Raw genomic sequence first — 18301 nt, 5'->3', positions numbered from 1 at the left:
TTTTCCCCCAGTTTAGGAGTTTCGTCTTTTTTTTTTTTTTTTTTTTTAATTTCTTTTCAGAGTAACAGTATTCATTGTTTTTGCACCACACCCAGTGCTCCATGCCCTCCCTAATACCCACCACCTTGTTTACCCCAAAGATAACAGATGTCGTGAAAAGAAGGGCCATCTGTATCCCAAGGTTTATAGCAGCAATGGCCACGGTCACCACACTGTGGAAAGAACCAAGATGCCCTTTTCACCTTTTGAAACGGACTGCCCCTCCTACTTTGTGAGTAAAAGGCAGCCCGCACAGCTTGGTGCTTCCTCTTTCCTTGGACCCTCTCTGTCTGCTACACTCTTCTTTATCTTCGTCCCAGCTCCCCACTCATCCCATAAGGTTCAGCTCCACTCTCATCTTAGGGAAACTCCTGTGACCCAGGCGACTGCTTATTCAGTGTGCATACCAGCACCTATGCCCTCCTCACACTCATGGTCCTGCCCTGCTGGTCTTTTTCCTTTACCACTCTCCTGTGGGCAGAGAATGTGGGGTTTTGTTTTGGTTTGTTTTTTGTGGGCAGGGGGGTGGGGGGAGAAGAGGGAGTGATTGGAGGATTCAAGGGAAAATCTTAAGTGAGAAGGAATCTTAAGCAGGCTCCATGCTCAGTGTAGAGCAGGATACCGGGCTTAATCTCACCTGAGCAAAAATCAAGAGTCAGATACTTAACTGACTGAGGCACCCAGGTGCCCAGAGAATGAGTTTTGTTTTTTTTTTTTTTTTAAATCCCCTTCCAGCTGAACACCTATTTGCTTCTGAAAATCAAATTTCACCATACTGAATCTTGTGTACTTTGTTCTCTAACCCTCTTTGCTATTTTGGCTGACATTTTTCTCCTCCTTTTCATTTTACTCAGTCTTTATTTCTTGCTCTTCCCATTTTGTTCTTTTCCAGACTATGGTCAAGTTTGACAGAATGCCCTGCAGCTGACTTGTTTGTGTCCAGTGAAGAAGAAATATAAAACATCTCTTTAAAAAATGTTGCTAAGTGGTGCCTGGGTGGCTCAGTCACTAAGCGTCTGCCTGGAGAAAGTTATTTAGTCATCATGGGTCTCAGTTTTCTCATCTACTAAAAAAATAATAAAGCCATACCCAACATCATAGGACTATTGTGATTATTAAATTAGTTAACACACATAAAGTGCTTACTTAGAACAGTACCTGTACCTATCACGCACTCAGTAAATGTTAGCTGTTGCTATTATTGTCTAGGTAAGCAGATGTAATCAAGTGGAATTAAAGGGAAAACTGTCGCCAGAACCATGAAGAATGCTAACATCATTCATGACCATTCATCCAGCACCTTCACTTCTTTTCCCTCCTGCGGCAAAACTTCCACGGTTATTAGTACTTCCAGAGGAGAAGAAAGGATAAAGACGGACGGTCAACTTTGTATTCCTTTCCAAGAGTTTGTGTGATTATCTGTGATATCCCTGCTGTCAATTACATGGTCCATTTCACAAATGATCTCAAGTTCACAATATAGAAATGTTCTTCTTGGGCAAGAAACACCAAAATTTGACTGTAGAGTTACCAATTCTAAAAAAGATATGTGACTATCTAACAGTGTGAAAATGCTTAAAGAAATCAAGACATATCTGTATAATAGTGTATTATGCAGGCATTAACAATGATTATATGGAGAAATTCTAATTACGTAGAAAAATGTTAAGTTTCTGCATTAGGACCGATTCTAAACAAGAAACACACAGAGAAAAAGCAATACATTTTAAGTTCAAATTTAGAAAAGGAGAGTGTCCTTAATTCAGAAGTTTATTTATTATACTTTGTTTCATAACTAAAAGTGCTTTATGAACTATGCAAGCCAGGAAATAGAATGCTCTGCCCCATGGGCTCACAATCTCAGAAACACAAACTGAAATGGGACATGCAACAATTAAAAGATAAATTAGCTCTCAGATAGTGAAAATTCTCTTTGTCTCTTCTTCCTAGGACCTTTCTTTTCCACTATTTTTTCTCCTTCTCTTTCTATATATAAGCAAAACATAAGTGAGAAAACATCAAGAACATGTTTAAGATTTAATGCGGAGTACCAAAGAATAGAGAAATTGATTTTAAGGGTGCTGCAGAGAGAGTGCTTTATGGGTGAGAACTGTGACTCTGATTCTAAAGAAAGATTAACCAGTTAACATTTGAGAGAAGATAGCAAAGTGACCTTAGGTTTTATACGGATTACAATGAGGGCAGAGATAAAATATCACCAAAAGAGGCACAGCTCAAGCACTGTAAGATGTTAATTGGAGTAAATAAGTAAGAGAAACACTGGATCTAATCTAAATGCATCAATGGTAACTTGTATGAGTTTACTGAAGTATTCTTAAGTCATTAGGGAATTATTTAAGCAAAGACAGTGGAAGGATGTCATTTCTATGAGATAAACAGATAAAAACTGACTATAGTCAATGTATATATAAGTATTTTGATGGAAGAGGAATCAAAAGGCTGAGTACTAACTAGAAAGGAAAAGCAGTCTCAGTGACATTTACATATTCGCTTTTTTTTTAAGGCTTTATTTATTTGAGAGAAAGAGAGAGAGCGAGCAACAGAAGGGTGAAGGGCAGAGCAAGAAGCAGACTTCCCACTGAGCAGAGAGCCCTGTACAGGGCTGGATCCCAGGACCCTGAGATCATGACCTGAGCTGAAGGCTCAGGTGACTGAGCCACCCATGCTCGCCTACATATTTATTCTTAATAGTATGATCCAACAGTCCACGAGAATATTAGCTCACAGCAGTCAGCCAGACAAAGAGTTTAACACCACAGAGAGAGAATGCATAAAGGAAAGAAGATGAGGTAAGAGGACAAAGGAAGAGAGGAAGCCTATGTAAAGATGAAGTACTACAAAGACCAGAACCAGAGCACAGTATAAATAATGGCTCAAACTAAGCATGGGAAAATCAAGCAATAAAAAAATTGTGCAAAAGCAACTCTGCATCTCTTTAAAGGGGGAGTATTTGGTCTCTGCCCTTAAAGTTCATTTCCCAGGGACTCCTCAGAATCAGACTTCCTACAGCTTGAGTTATCAACCCTTGTTAGAAGGGCTTTTAGAAGGGAGTTAGAAGGAGTTATCAAGTTAGAAGGGCTGCTATTTATTAAGTAAAACACTAGAAGTCTACTAAATCAGAGATGGTAATGCATATACCAGTTTTCTTGATTAAGGTTGTAAGTTGCAAGAAGAGTATTATGCATGATCCATAATTTGTATTAGTTGTGTGTTTTCTGTTCCGTATAAACTTAAACTACTGATCATTAAACCTAGGAAGCCTTAAAGACTTTGACTATTTCCATGGTTCTATACTAAGTAACTTGACATAACAACTAATTTTAAGATCTAAATAATGTTCTTGGTTTGAAATATATACTTATTTTTGATTCTTCTTAATGAAACACATTTAATAGTGATTATGAGGACAATTATGATAACCTGAATTTTGATTTATACCCATTTAATTTGACAAAGCTTTCACATAGGTTACCTAATTTAGCAACTGATTAATGGTAGTAAATTGGTCTTTGCAGCAAGTTTTAAACTATATACCCTACCATGGCATTTTAATGCCAACTTGATATTTTACAGGATTTTTAAGGTAAAAATTTATGTCATGCTCATAATCCTTAAATAACTGAGAATAAAACAACCAGATCACATCTCAAAGCAAAGATAACCATACTTTGAAACCAAACATGGACTTTAGATTTAATTATCCAAGATAATTAATTTCTTGAAAAAGTCTAGTCTTAAAGAATATATTTTCTTTCAATGAAAGGCAGACACTCAAAAATCGTGTTAAATTTTTAAATATTCAGTCTTAAACCTAAGAGAGATTATTCTCTTAAAGAAGTAAAAATAAGAACACAGTTATTCCACATATTGCATGAAACACAGAAATAAAATGTTTCCATGTATATTAATATTATCCTCAGAGCCATGTTCTACTACATAATGAAAAAGCTTAAAGAGAAAGTACTATTATTATATAGTCTTTAGCTTGGCTTCCAAGGGCCACAGGACACTCCAATTGAAATTAACTGCATAAGCCATCAAAAGAAATGAAATCTTGCCATTTGCAACAACGTGGATGGAACTAGAGCGTATCATGCTTAGCGAAATAAGTCAAGCAGAGAAAGACAACTATCATATGATCTCCCTGATATGAGGAAGTGGTGATACAACATGGAGGCTTAAGTGGGTAGAAGAAGAATAAATGAAACAAGATGGGATTGGGAGGGAGACAAACCATAAGTGACTCTTAATCTCACAAAACAAACTGAGGGTTGCCGGGGGGAGGGGGTTTGGGAGAAGGGGGTGGGATTATGGACATTGGGGAGGGTATGTGATTTGGTGAGTGCTGTGAAGTGTGTAAACCTGTTGATTCACAGACCTGTACCCCTGGGGATAAAAATATATGTTTATCAAAAATAAAAAATTTAAAAAAAATAAAAAAGAAATTAACTGCATAAATTAATCTGTAAGTTATTTTATGTTCGGGAAAGTTACAGTGATTTGTCTATGAGCAATCATCCATGTATGTTGATTCTGATGCATGCACTTTCTCCTATTAAGAAGTGGTTCTTGATAGAATTTTATCCTCAAAGTAGAATTTTAGCTATTCTTCCTTTTGTGCCATAGCAGAAAAAAATTTCAACTTTATTTTATTGAGAGAAGCCCTCAGAATCACTCAGTTGAGCTACAGAAGGCTGACATTTTGAAAATTAACAGACAGCAGTTTTCGGCCCATATGAGATACCTGTTCCCTTATTTCTTTCATTTTTTCCAGTCTCTTGAGTTTTGTTGCATATTCTTGAACTTCTTTTAATCCAATATCTGTGCAGAGACGAACCAAGAAACGCAGACCTAAATTGTAAAAAAAGGTTTTAGAAAAATATTAATGCACAATGTTGAAAATATAACAAATCAAAGTCTCAATCTTGGGGACACAACTAGGAATGATACTCACAGTGTTTGTTTCTATTAAAAATTAACTACAGGGCGCCTGGGTGGCTCAGTGGGTTAAAGCCTCTGCCTCCGGCTCAGGTCATAATCCCAGAGTCCTGGGATTGAGCCCCACATCCGGCTCTCTGCTCAGCAGGGAGCCTGCTTCCCCCTCTCTGCCTACTCATGATCTCTGTCAAATAAATAAAATCTAAAAAAATAAAAAATAAAAAATAAAAAATTAACTACAGTTTGTATTCTCTGGCCCTAGGGAAATGGTCTTCCTTGAAAGAGGACCTAAAGGGACAGAGTCTCTACCTGCCTTGCCCTCAGGTGAGACCACACCATCTACTTAGAGGCCTTCCCATAATCTTTATGTCTTTATCTATTATTCCTTTACACCACTTATGACTACTGACATATGTATTTGTTTATTGCCTTTCTCTTTGCAGGAATTTTTCATCCGTTTTCTTTCTGTCATGCCCACAGTACTTGAACAGTGCTGTATACCAACATTGTAGCATTCACAAGAATTTGTAAGTCAGCAATTCATGACCACTAACATATTGTAAAAGTAATGGTACCAAAATAATTTAAAATGTCACTATATAAATTGCCCATGTATACATTTATCTTAATAATTCATAATAAGAACATAATTTACATATATTTTACAAATAATACTTAATTATTTCTCTTACCTACCTATCCTTAGAAACAGTAGCTTAGGAATATTTAATGTAAAATAAAAATCATTGTTTTTGGTAGATGGTCTCTGAAATTTAGTATGTCATCTAAACTCTCTAGAGCTGGTCAATTTTTGCTAACTGAAGAATATGTCTTAAAAATGAATTACCCTGTTGGGTTTATCAGAAAACTACTCTGCTCAAAACAAGATATTACACCAAAAATTTTTTTTTTCTATCACTATAGTTAGGGTAGACAAAGTATAATTTGTTTTGAAAATTATCCAGGCTGAAGTCATCTTGAACATTCCCTATGGCACAGGTAATCATTCATTTAATTTTTGGAGTGAATCCTTTTTTAAAAAAGTATTTTATTTATAAGTAATCTCTACACCCACACAGAGCTCAAACTCATACCCCTGAGATCAAGAGTCACATGCTCCACCCACTGAGCTGGCTAGGGGCACCTTAGTGTGAATCTTAAACTCTCAATAAAGAAAGACATTTGGACTTGCGCGCAGATTCTCCCTGTATTGGTCCAGTGCAGAGGTACTATAGCCACCGCGGGGGTTCTTCATCAGCGGCAATTCTGTCAATGCAATTTGGCAATGTCTGGGGACATTTCTGTCTTTGTAACGAGGGAGTGGAAGTGCTAGGAGCATCTGGTGGGTAGAGGCCAGGGATGCTGCTAAAATATTTTATAATCTGTAGGATGGCTGCCCACAATACAGAATCAGCTCATCCTAAATGTCAATGGTGCCAAGGTGGGGAAGTCTGCCCAGCAGACTTTTGGGTTGCTTCATTTTTACAAAAGATATTGCTACCACTCATTTAATCTCTGAATCACCAGTTTCCTAAGGTGACTGAGATTAAGAATCACATAAAAAAAAACTTATAAAAAAGACATAGGAGGGGCATCTGGGTGGCTCAGTTGGTTAAGCATCTGACTTCCGGCTCAGATCATAATCTGGGGTCCTGGGATTGGGCCTGTATCAGGTTCCCCGCTTAGCCGCTCAGCCACTCAACCAGGGAGTCTGGTTCTCCCTCTCTCTTCCCCTCCCCTCCATTTGTATGCGCTTTCTCTCTCCCTCTCTCAAACAAATAAATAAAAATTGAAAAAAAAAAAGGAAATGAAAGATATCTGTGTCTACTGCAAACCTAAATGAGAATCTCTGTAGGTTGAGCTAGAAATTTACGCTTTTTAAAGTTTTACATGTAATTCCCAGATAGCCTGTTTCCTGATGGCATTTGCAAACTACCCCTGTAAAAACAAATCAGCTTCTAATCAGCATTAGAAAAGTTCTTGCTCCTAAGATGCTACCAAAGGTCATAATTCTGAGCTCTCTGCTGTTGATCTTTCACAAAAGCCAAATGGAGAAAAAAATTAATGAAGGAACATGCAGTACATCTCATTTCCGGATCAGGCTGGGCCACTGGAAAACTTGGCATGGAAAAGATTTATCTTACTGAACTGAAATGGATTGTTTATAGTGTTCATTGTTACTGAAAGACAAAATTAAGAAGTCTTTCAAACATTTTATTTGCTGTGGGGATGTCACAAAAGCAAGGAGCTGCTACAACTTTAATTGATCTTATCAAATATATCTTTTGCTTTCACAACATAAATGAAGAGTTAGAAATGAATGTTTTTGTCTTCCCAAGGAATTACTTTGTTTCCTCATAAGTAGAAAAGATTATATAACTGATTACATTTTTTCTCTTTCCTTTAGGTGCAAAGCTATTCAGGGCCAAATACAGAGTTTAGTGGGAGTATGCAGCATGTAAATATAGGTATTTTGTATTTTCTTGATTGAGATTTTGTTGTTGGAACTCCCATAATACTTCACGTTATTACTTTAAGTTACATAAAACCCATTATGCAACAAGATGGGGAATAAATGAGTATTTTCTACAAAGCGAATTTCACAAAAGAGAAATAAGCTCAATACCAACATAATGTTTTAAACTTGAAGTAACGTTAAAATTCATTTGCTATCTGTATGAGCAAGATGATTGTTCTACTTTCATAAACTCTGAAAGTATTTTTCAACCTCAGAAAGTTGCATATTAAGTGGAGTTAAAAATGCCTTTTCTGGGGTGCCTGGGTGGCTCAATCGGTGGGGTGTTTGCCTTTGGCTCAGGTTATGATCTGGGGACCCTGTGACCCAGCCCCACATTGGGCTCCCCAGGGAGCCTGCTTTTCCCTCTCCCTCTGTCCTTCCCCCTGCTCATGCCCTCTCTCTCTCACAAAAAAATAATTTTTAAAAAATGTGTTTTCTATAAAACATCAGTTTATGAACTTTAAAAAAAACAAAATTTATTCTTCGAATTTCATAAAACCTGAAATACAGATGTTTACTACTAAAGAGAACCCAGTGGTATACTTAAATCCATCAAAAATTAAATTCTATACAATGTACCTGCATAGTCAAAATTTCTGATCATATAACCATATGTGTAATCATGTATCACAAATTATAGGCTGGTAGTTATATATACAATTACTGTAGCAAATGTAGGTATCACACTTAATGACATAAAATGTGAGAACTTATAGCTTCAAAGTTACAAGGTGTAAACTCACATTCAACATTTTCTGGAAATTTTCTGTGAATATCCTTATAAGTATCTAATGCTTTTTGGTAGTTACCTATAAATAAAAAAAGAGAAAAAGTCACACTAGCAGATTATAAAACTTAATAAGATTCAGCAAAGTAGTAATTTTAATTCAAGACACTGGCACCATTTATTGGTTTAATAAGAAGACTTTCATGTCTTCCACAAGCATATATAAACTATGATTAATATAACTTCTGAAAGAAAATGTACAGAGAAATTTGAAAAAAGGGTAGAGCAGAAGTAAAAGGGTGATGACTGAAACTTAGTTTAGTCTTTGGGGCACCTGGGTGGCTCAGTCAGTTAAGTGGCTGCCTTTGGCTCAGGTCATGATCCCAGGGTCCTGGGATCAAGCCCCACATTGGGCTCCCTGCTCAGTGGGGGACCTGCTTCTTCCTCTCCCATTCCCCTTCCCTGTGCTCTCCTGTTCTCTGTCAAATAAATAAATTAAAATCTAAAAAAAAAAGGGGTGTGTGTGACTGGGGTGGTTCAGTTGTTAAGCATCTGCCTTTGGCTTGGGTCATGATCCCATGGTCCTGGGATCGAGCCCTGAGCTCTCTGCTCATCAGAAAGTATCCTTCTCCCTCTCCCTCTGCTTGTGTTCCCTCTCTTGCTGTCTCTCTCTCTGTCAAATAAATAAATAAAATCTTAAAAAAAAAAAAAGACAAAAAGCTTAAAAAGAGAAACTTAGTTTAGTTCTTAAAAAAAGTATCAAAAATTAAGATCTATTCAATTTCTAAAAATTAAAGATTATTTCAGAAGAACTGACAAATTCAAAAACTTAAAAATTAAAACATTAAAAAGTTTACAGAAAGCATTTTGTTTTATAATACTATAAATTTAGCTTCATAGCAGCAAAGAATAGGAAAAAATGAATTTTCGATCTTTGCTAAAATCTCAGTAAACAATGAATCTCTCTGGGCCCTACTATACACAAAGCCTAGCCATCCTGACCCTCCAAGAGCTGTGGTGAGAACTGGATGCAACAGAGACAGGAAGTACCCAGCATCCAGCAGCTCTCAATAAATACCAGCTGTACTTCAGTAACACAAGGGAGGTTCCATCTTAAATCACTCAGAATACCTCATATGCATGTACATTTTACATAGGCCTGACACAGTAATGAACACTGGTAACTCGGAACTCACTCTGATATCAATAACATGTGCATACAGGACAGTGATGTTATAGATCTCATAGGAAATACAGTAACAGCAAAGACCAATGATCTAAATGATTTGAGGACTCCTGCCATTCTGAAAGAGCTCACGGGGATAAAGAAAGAAACCCACAAAACTGGATGAGAACACTGTTAATACTGTCACATCTGCGCTCCCCTTGGATTGAGGAATTTATTTTCCTGGATCATTTGGCTCTATAAGAGGGATTACAAATCTATTAACATTTATCTCCTTACTTAATCTCTGCTGAAAGTCTTAATTATATCATTCACTTCCTGGTTAGTCCAACACTACTAATTTGCCTTGCTCCATGCTTCAGGACAAGTGTAGCAGTACAGGATGGAATAAAACCAGTTCCCGAAAACACAAAGATACCTAGAGGTATTTGGTATAGAAAACACTGCCCCAGTTGTTCTGGTTCGGGGCCTTCTTCAAGCTCCTCTGGTGTGAGACAGTTTTTGAAAGTTTGGCAGAGCCTACTACGATGTTTAGAATTAGGTGAACAGAAAATGGAAATGTAAACTAATGTGTACAGAATGTCTAATTTTCTGAGACAAAGTTGTCAAAATGATTACATGTTAACTTTGAAAAATAATGACTCTGTTCTTAATAGCAGTGATGGATTATATGATTAAGACCCACTTTGTAAGCCTAACTTTTTTTTGTATGTCGTAATTACTATGTTTCTCATATAATTGTTCAATATATATAGTAATCAAAAGCTAATGTTTTAATAAACAAATATGCAGTTGGAAAACCATTATGTGGATAATTACCTAAAAGATATAAAGAAGTAAAGTATATAAAATGAATAAAATTAAAGCATTTACCACTTCTTCTAAAACAACTAGCTACCATCAGCTGCCATTTCACTTGTGTAGGCCTATAAAAGAAATAAATTATATGAAATCAGAAATGAAATAGAAATAATCTGTGATGATCAGTTTTATAAAGCTATACATCTATATTATCTTTCAAGTTTTTTCAAATCTTTTTTGACCTTTGATTAGATCTTTATTATTGACAATGGCATATATATAATTTCTTTCATTATTACCTATCATATGCATATTAGAAAATTTAAATTTAAGAGTCCTTCAATCTAGTTCAAACGCCTTATTTAGATTTTATGTGAACCACTTAACCTGTTTGGCTAAAGACAACTGCATTCTATTTTAAACATTATCATATCTTTGCCATAATTTTATACTTTGGCTTAGTACCGTAAGGATTAGAAATTTAGGCTTGCAAACTAAGTACCCATGATGCAATTTCTGACCTTGTGTGTGAATAATTAGATAAAGACAGAGTAAAAAAGAATTGTATTCATCCTTTTTTGGCCTCTTAAAATTTTTTCTTCTTCTTCTTTTTTTTTTTTTTTTTTTTTTTTTTTTGGTGATCCTGGTTATTATGCAAAGCTACAGGCTCTCAACCTTTTTTTAAAATTCCATTATGCAGTATTTGAGGGTACTACCACATTATGTAATTCAACCAACACTTATCAGATGGACCATTTATACAAAATTTGGGGAATACAAAGCCAAATAAGATACCTGCCCCCCCCAAATTTTATAACCTTTTCCTTTATAAAAAATCTGTGTGTATGTGTGTGCTCCAAAATTCATTGTTTATGTACCTCACCCAGTGCTCCAGGCAATACGTGCCCTCCTTAATACCCACCACCAGGCTCACCCAACCCCTTACCCCCTTCCCTCCAAAACCCTTGGAGTTTGTTTCTCAGAGTCCACAGTGTCTCATGGTTTGTCTCCCCCTCTGATATCCCCCAACTCACTTCTCCTCCCCATCTCCCAATGTCTTTTTCTAAAATAAGTAATCATGACCAGGATTTCTAAAGACAGTTACAAATATCTAAGAAAATAAGAAAACAAAATTTGAAGAAATGAAAGACCAGGAAATAACTGAATGTTCTTCTTTCTTTTTAGACTCTTCCTTCCATTTACCTGATGACTTCAAAGACAGATAGCCTCACCCCTACTCAAATTGATGGCACAGCTACCAGATTTGGAGTTAGATTAAATCAGGGTTTAAATCACAGCCCTACTACTTGGGCAAGTTACTTAACCTCAAATCCACTCCCTACATAGCCATCCCCTTTGATCTAAAGAAATCATGTATCTAATCACATTACTTCCCTCTTTAAAATGAATCACCTCCCTTCTAACCACATGTTAACTCCAAGGTCCTAATCCAGTTCATCCACTGTTAGCCATTTGCTGCCTCTCCAACTCCATTTGGTGGTGCCCTGCCTAACATTTCATGCTACAAGTCCAAACAGGAGGACAGAGTCCCCTGCGTTCACTGCATTTTCTAGATTCCTGGTCTTTCCACACACCATTACTTCTACTTGGAGGCTCATTCCAACCTCGTTTATGCTCTTCCATGCTTGACAGGATTAGACATTTTAGGCACTCTTCTAATGTCCTAGAATCTGTTAGTACTGCATTTACTATACTACATTATTATTAAGTTTTGAAATATCTTATTAAACTATAAATTCCCAAAGGAAGCAGAGTCTTTGTGTTCCTAGGACCTAACATGATGCCTGATATATACTGGGAGATCACTAATCATTAATTCCTTCTCATTTACATATTCAAGTATGTATCTTTATTATTTCCTTCAAGGTTGGGATTATGATTTTTAGTTTGGTAACCTTTTAATTCTGTGAACTTGGTAAGTTATTTAAAATTCCATCTCTGTTTACTCATCTACAAAGTGGGGATAATAATAGTACCTACTTTGTAAAGTTGTTGTGAGGATTAAATAACACAATATATGTAAATAATAAACACTAGTTATTATTATAACCACTTCTTTTCTCTTCTTTAGGAAAGCCTTATTTCATGAATGTCATCTACTGGGAAATTTAAAAAACACTAGAGCAGTATTGTATGCAAGGATATGTATACATCCTTATATGGAAAATGGATTAATTATTTTCAACCACTAAAGTAGCCCAGTGAAGAGAGGAAGAACAGAGTTCAGTGACTTAATGTTAATAAGGAGTAGATAACATTCTGGGTTATTAATTACAGTAGATCATTACTGCAGATTATCTGCGACATTGCTCGCTTCCATTAGCACAGATAATTGGATACTGATTTAATGTATATGATCATCACAAGCTTTTATGCATTACAATAGTTGATAAGCTGTCATGTATAATAAATGAAGCGAAGTACAATTTAGGACATGAGATAGATGTATTTTATTAATCTTTGGAATTAAACTGCCACGATCCTATTGTTACTTTTAGTAACTAGAGAGAGCCGAGACGCTATTAATATAGGTTAGGACAGTTTTGCTGAAAAGTAAATGAAAAAGCTAATTGTTTTGGCTTGTCTCTTTTATCTGTCTTACTATCAGAACCTAGTTTATAAATAATAAGTCAAGTTTACTTCTTGAATGAATACCTACTTCTCTCCCCAATCCTCAAAGTAAAGAAAAATACTACTATTTTACAGATAGCACATTAAAGATATAGTGATTTAAAATAACATCCCCTTGCCCCAGCACCCCCAGCAAACTGGTTATAAATTGCCTAGCACAGTATAATGAATAGAGGACTGTACTAATTGTTTGAAGTATTTTAAATCTACAATGACTTAGCTTTAAATTATAGAATTATGAAATATTAGAAGTGGAAGTAGCCTCAGACAACAATTCATTCTACCTGTTCATCTTCAAGGAGAAGGAAATGGAGATGCAGACAAGCTTGCCTAAGGTCACTGTCCCAACAGTATTTACCAGGATAATATCCCATATAAATCCCTTATGTCACACTTTCAGAAAGTAATGAGGGATAGAGTCTGAGAATTACCACTGGGAAGAATTATGATCTCTGTATTTGGAATAAGTAAGCACCACTGGAAAGTCATGACTTCTGGATTTAAGATGGCAGAGTAAAAACCTTGTACTTTACAATGAGTTTCTGGAAATCACCCCCCCAAAACAGGGAGGATAAGAAAGATGAGTTCAAATTCTGTCTCAGATGAAACTTCAAAACCATATACAAATGATGTATGATGGATAAAAAAAAAAGTGGAACCTGACTTTAGCAGGGCAAAGAAAGATAAAACTCAAGTGCTTGCCAACAGCATACTGAAAACATGTGTTCAGATCTTCTCTGCAAACATAAGAAATGCTCAAGAATTGGAATCACCAGCTCTGAGGAAGAGGGGGTAGGCATGAAACTACAAAAGGGAAAACAGGCTGGGAATGTGACTGAAAAGCAGTTGGACACCCCCTCTGTGTAGCCAGGGCACCCCTACCCCTAGGAGCTTCAGGAAGACTCCACCCCAGGGTGCTGGACAGAAAACTGAAGGATGGGGCAGAGTCTGCTTCTGGAACAAGGAGATGCTCAGTTCAGCCCCTTTCAGCTGCTGGAATGACGAGAGCGAGGCTTATATTCCTGAGGCACATATTTACCTATGAAGTTACCAGGATGCTCCTCTGAATACACTGAGGCCCCAGAGAAAAGACTAGAGTTTTAAGATGAACTCTCAGGAACAAAACCGTACTATCAACATGTTCCAATGTAGCATTTTGTGAAGGTGCTACTAGCATTTAGGGTGAGACAACTCACTGCACAGGTTCTCTGCACATTACAGAATGTTTACCATCCTTGATGGCTGCGTACCTAACACCCACAGTGCTTCCCCATCATCATGACAATAAAAATACCCTTCTCCCTATGTTTCCAAATGGCTCCCCCAGCCTAGGGCAAATGTTGCCTTTCTTTGCTCACATTATCTTTTTTCTTTAGTTTTTACATCTTTTATTGTGAAGTATAACACATATGGAAAAGTTCACAAAACATATTACACAGCTCAATAAACCATCATAAAGTAACTCATGTAATTGCCCTGCAGTTCAAGAAACAGGTTATTGCCAACACCCTAGAAGCCTTCTTCACACTCCCTTCCAAAATTACTTCCTTCATCTACAAAGGCAACTACTATCCTGACTTTTTTTTTTGATTATTTATTTATTTGACAGAGAGAGATCACAAGTAGATGGAGAGGCAGGCAGAGAGAGAGAGAGAGAGAGAGAGAGAGAAGCAGGCGCCCTGCTGAGCAGAGAGCCCGACGCGGGACTCGATCCCAGGACCCTGAGACCAGGACCTTAGCCGAAGGCAGCGGCTCAACCCACTGAGCCACCCAGGCGCCCAGTGACTTTTTTTTTTTTTAAAGATTTTATTTATTTATTTGACAGAGAGAGAGATCACAAGCAGGCAGAGAGTCAGGCAGAGAGAAAGGGGGAAGCAGGCTCCCTGCTGAGCAGAGAGCCTGATGCGGGGCTTGATCCCAGGACCCTGAGATCATGACCTGAGCCGAAGGCAGCGGCCTAATCCACTGAGCCACCCAGGCGCTCCTACTATCCTGACTTTTTAACACTGATTTAGCATTTTTGAACTTTACATGAATGAAACAATATCTAGGTACCCTCTTTTTATAGCTTTATTGAAATACAATTCATGTAACATATAATACACTCATTTAACATGTATAATTCAAAGGCTTTTGGTATATCACATTAATTTTTTAAAATTTCGATTAAAATATACCTGATAAAAAATTTGCCATTTTAGGTCATTTTGGGGTGCACACTTCAGTGGCATTAATTATATTCAGAATGTTGTACACTCACCACTACTGTCTTTTCAAAACCTTTCCATTGGCCAAACAGAAACCACACAACCTCTAAGTATTAACCCTTCATTTCTCCCCCGACTCTAGTAACCTCTAATATACTGTCTCTGTGAATGTGCCCATTCTAGAGATTTTGTACAAGTGGGATCACACCATATTTGTCCTTCTGTGTCTGGCTTCTTTTGCTTAGCACGATGTTTTCCTGGTTGTAGCATATGACATGTTGTAACATGTGTCAGAATGTCATTCCTTTTTATGGCTGAATAATACTCCATTGCATGTATACAACCACATTTTGTTGTCTATCCATTCATCAGGATGGCTACTTGGGTTGTTTCCACCATTTGGCCTTTGTGAAAAATGCTATAATTACTCACATACAAATACCTGTTTAAGTTCCGGCTTTCAATCCTTTGTATATATCTAGGAGTAGAATTGCTGAATCATATGGTAATTCTAAGATTAGCTTTCTGAGAAGCCACCAAGTGATTTTTCATAAAATACCACTTTACATTTCTATCCGCAATGTATAGGGTTACAATTTCTCCATGTAATTTTATTATTATTATTTTGTTGTTGTTTTTAAATGTAACAGCTGCCCTAAAAGCTGTGAAGTGGTGTCTCCTGGTGATTTTGATTTGCATTTTCCTAATGACTAACGATGTTGAGAATATGTCTGTGTGCTTAATGATCATTTGTATACCACTTTGGGGAAATGTCTACTCAAATCCTTTGCCTATTTTTAAAATGTCTTTTTGTTCCTGTTGTTGTTGAATCACAGAAGTCCTCTATATAGTCTAGATATAGTCCCTTATCAGATATATGCTTGCAAATATGTGGGCTATCGTTTCATTCTGTTGATAGAGGCTTTTGATGTCCAAAAAGTTTTAAATTTTGATGAAGTCTAATGTATCTATTTTTTTTCTTTTATTGCCTGTGCTTTTGATGTCATTATATCTAAGAAATCATTGTCAAATCCAACAGGATAAATATCTTCCCCTCTGTTTTATTCTGAGAGTTTTATACTTTTAGGTCTTACATTTAAGTCTTTGATCTATTTTGAATTAAATTTTATATGGGCTAAGGTAAGGGTCCAACTTCATTCCTTGATATCCACGTGGAGATCAAGATTTCTGAGTGCCTTTGATTGGAAAGATTGTCCTTTCCTCATTGAATAGTTTTGGCACCTTTGTTGAAAATCAATTTACTATATACATGAGGACTTCTCCCTGAGTCCTAGATTCCATTCATCTCCATGTCTGTCTTTGTGTCAATATTGTTTTGATTACTGCAGTTTCTGCACCAAATTTTGAAAACAGAAAGTGAGAACTCCAGCTTTTTTCTTTTTCAAATTGTTTTGGCTGTTCGAGGTCCCTTGAGATTCTATATGAATATTAGAGTGAGCTGGGCAATCTGCTTTACTCAGTCCATCATTTCAAATGTTAGTTTCATCTGGAAATAATGATTAATCTGGGCACCCAGTGGCCAGTCAAGTTGACACATAACATCAATCATCTCAGTAGAATTCACCAGTGAAGGTATCTAGTCCAGGGATTTTTTGGTTGGAATACTTGATTACTTCATTCACTCTCCCTACTAATTATAGGTCTATTCAGATTTTATATTTCTTCTTGAATCAGTTTAAGTTTATTGTGTGTTTCCAGAAATTTGTCAGATATATCTATACTATCTAACTCATTGGCATACCACTGTTCATAGTATTCTTATGATCCTTTGGTTTCTACAAAATTGGTAGTAATGACCCTATGTGCACTTATAATTTTAGTAATTTAAGTATTCTATCTTTTCCTTCAACAATCTAAGCTAAAGATGTGTTAATTTTATTAATCTTAAAGAACCAACTTTTGGTTTTACTGATTTTCTCTATTGTTTTGCTATTCTCTGTTTTAATTATCTCTGATTCCATATTTATAAATTTTTCTGCTTGTTATTGGCTTATTCAGTATCTTGCAGACAGCTTACAGATGGATACCGATTTTATTTAATCTGTCAATCTTTTTCTTTTATTGGAAGATTTTAATCTATTTCTAATGTTATTACTAATGTTATTATATTAGTTATTACTAATGTTATTAATGTTATTACTAATATGGGATGATTGCTTCTTCTTCTTTTTTTTTTTTTGCTTCTTCTTTTTAGATATTTGTTCTGTGTATTTCATATTTTTAGTTCCTCAATTCCTCCATTACTGTCCTTTTTGGGTATTTAGTTGATTTTTTGTAGTGTACTATTTTGATTCTCATCATTCCTTTTCTGTGCATTCTTTTATGGTTGCCTTTTAAATTATATAGGGGAAAGAAAGGTTATAAGCCAAACTAAAAATATAATACTGGTTTATTATTTACCTATGAAGTTACCTTAACAAGTGTTCTTTAATATTTTCTTAGGTCTTGGGAATTATAGTCTAGTGACTTTTCAGTTCAGCCTGAAGAATACCCTTTAGCATTTCCTGTTGGGTAGGTGTACTGGTAATAAACTCCCTCAGCTTTTGTTTATCTGAACATGTCTTAATTTCTCCTTCATTCTCTTCTTTTCACATGACACAAATACTCTTATTTTCTAAGCCATTTAACAAGGTATAAAACCAGTCTTAGTGGGGTACCTGGGTGGCTCAATAAGTTAACTATCTGCCTTTGGCTCAGGTCATGATCTTGAGGTTCTAGGATCAAGCCCATCATCAGGCTCCCTGCCCAGCAGGAAGTCTACTCCCTCTCCCTCTGCCCTTCCCCCTACTCATGTTCTCTCGCTCTCTCTCAGATAAATAAAATGCTTTTTAAAAATTTTTTTTATTTATTTGTCAGAGAGAGAGCACAAGCCAGGTGGAGAGGCAGAGAGAGACCACAAAGCCAGGCAGAGAAGCAGAGGGAGAAGTAGGCTCCCTGTTGAGCAGGGAGCCTGATGCGGGACTTGATCCCAGGACTCAAGATCATAACCTAAATTGAAGGCAGATGCTTAACGAGTTGTGCCACCCATGAGTCCCTCAGATAAATAAAATATATTTTTTTAAACAATGAATTCTGGAACACTAAAAAGAAATAAAACAAAATAAAATAAGATGAAAAGGTTTTAACTTTTTGACAAAAACACATCGAGAGAGGGAACACAAGCAGGGGAAGTGGGAGAGGGAGAAGCAGGC

General features: G+C 36.4%; 1 protein-coding gene across 3 annotated transcripts in view; it reads right to left on the bottom strand.

Moving 5' to 3' along the window:
* IFT88 (intraflagellar transport 88) overlaps window positions 1-18301 on the bottom strand; it is a 158030-nt gene that overhangs the window by 25930 nt on the left and 113799 nt on the right. For all 3 annotated transcript variants that reach the window (XM_059377501.1, XM_059377503.1, XM_059377504.1), the window contains 3 exons: window positions 10303-10355; window positions 8260-8325; window positions 4805-4911 (listed from right to left, as the gene is read on the bottom strand). In XM_059377501.1, coding sequence (XP_059233484.1) covers window positions 4805-4911; window positions 8260-8325; window positions 10303-10355 — 226 coding nt within the window. The remainder of the gene's footprint in view (window positions 1-4804; window positions 4912-8259; window positions 8326-10302; window positions 10356-18301) is intronic.

This window comes from Mustela nigripes, chromosome 15 (assembly GCF_022355385.1).
Source record: "Mustela nigripes isolate SB6536 chromosome 15, MUSNIG.SB6536, whole genome shotgun sequence".
In the NCBI taxonomy this organism is placed as follows: domain Eukaryota; kingdom Metazoa; phylum Chordata; class Mammalia; order Carnivora; family Mustelidae; genus Mustela; species Mustela nigripes.
Note: the sequence above shows the minus strand (reverse complement) of the source record. Positions and strands in the feature narration are given on the sequence as shown.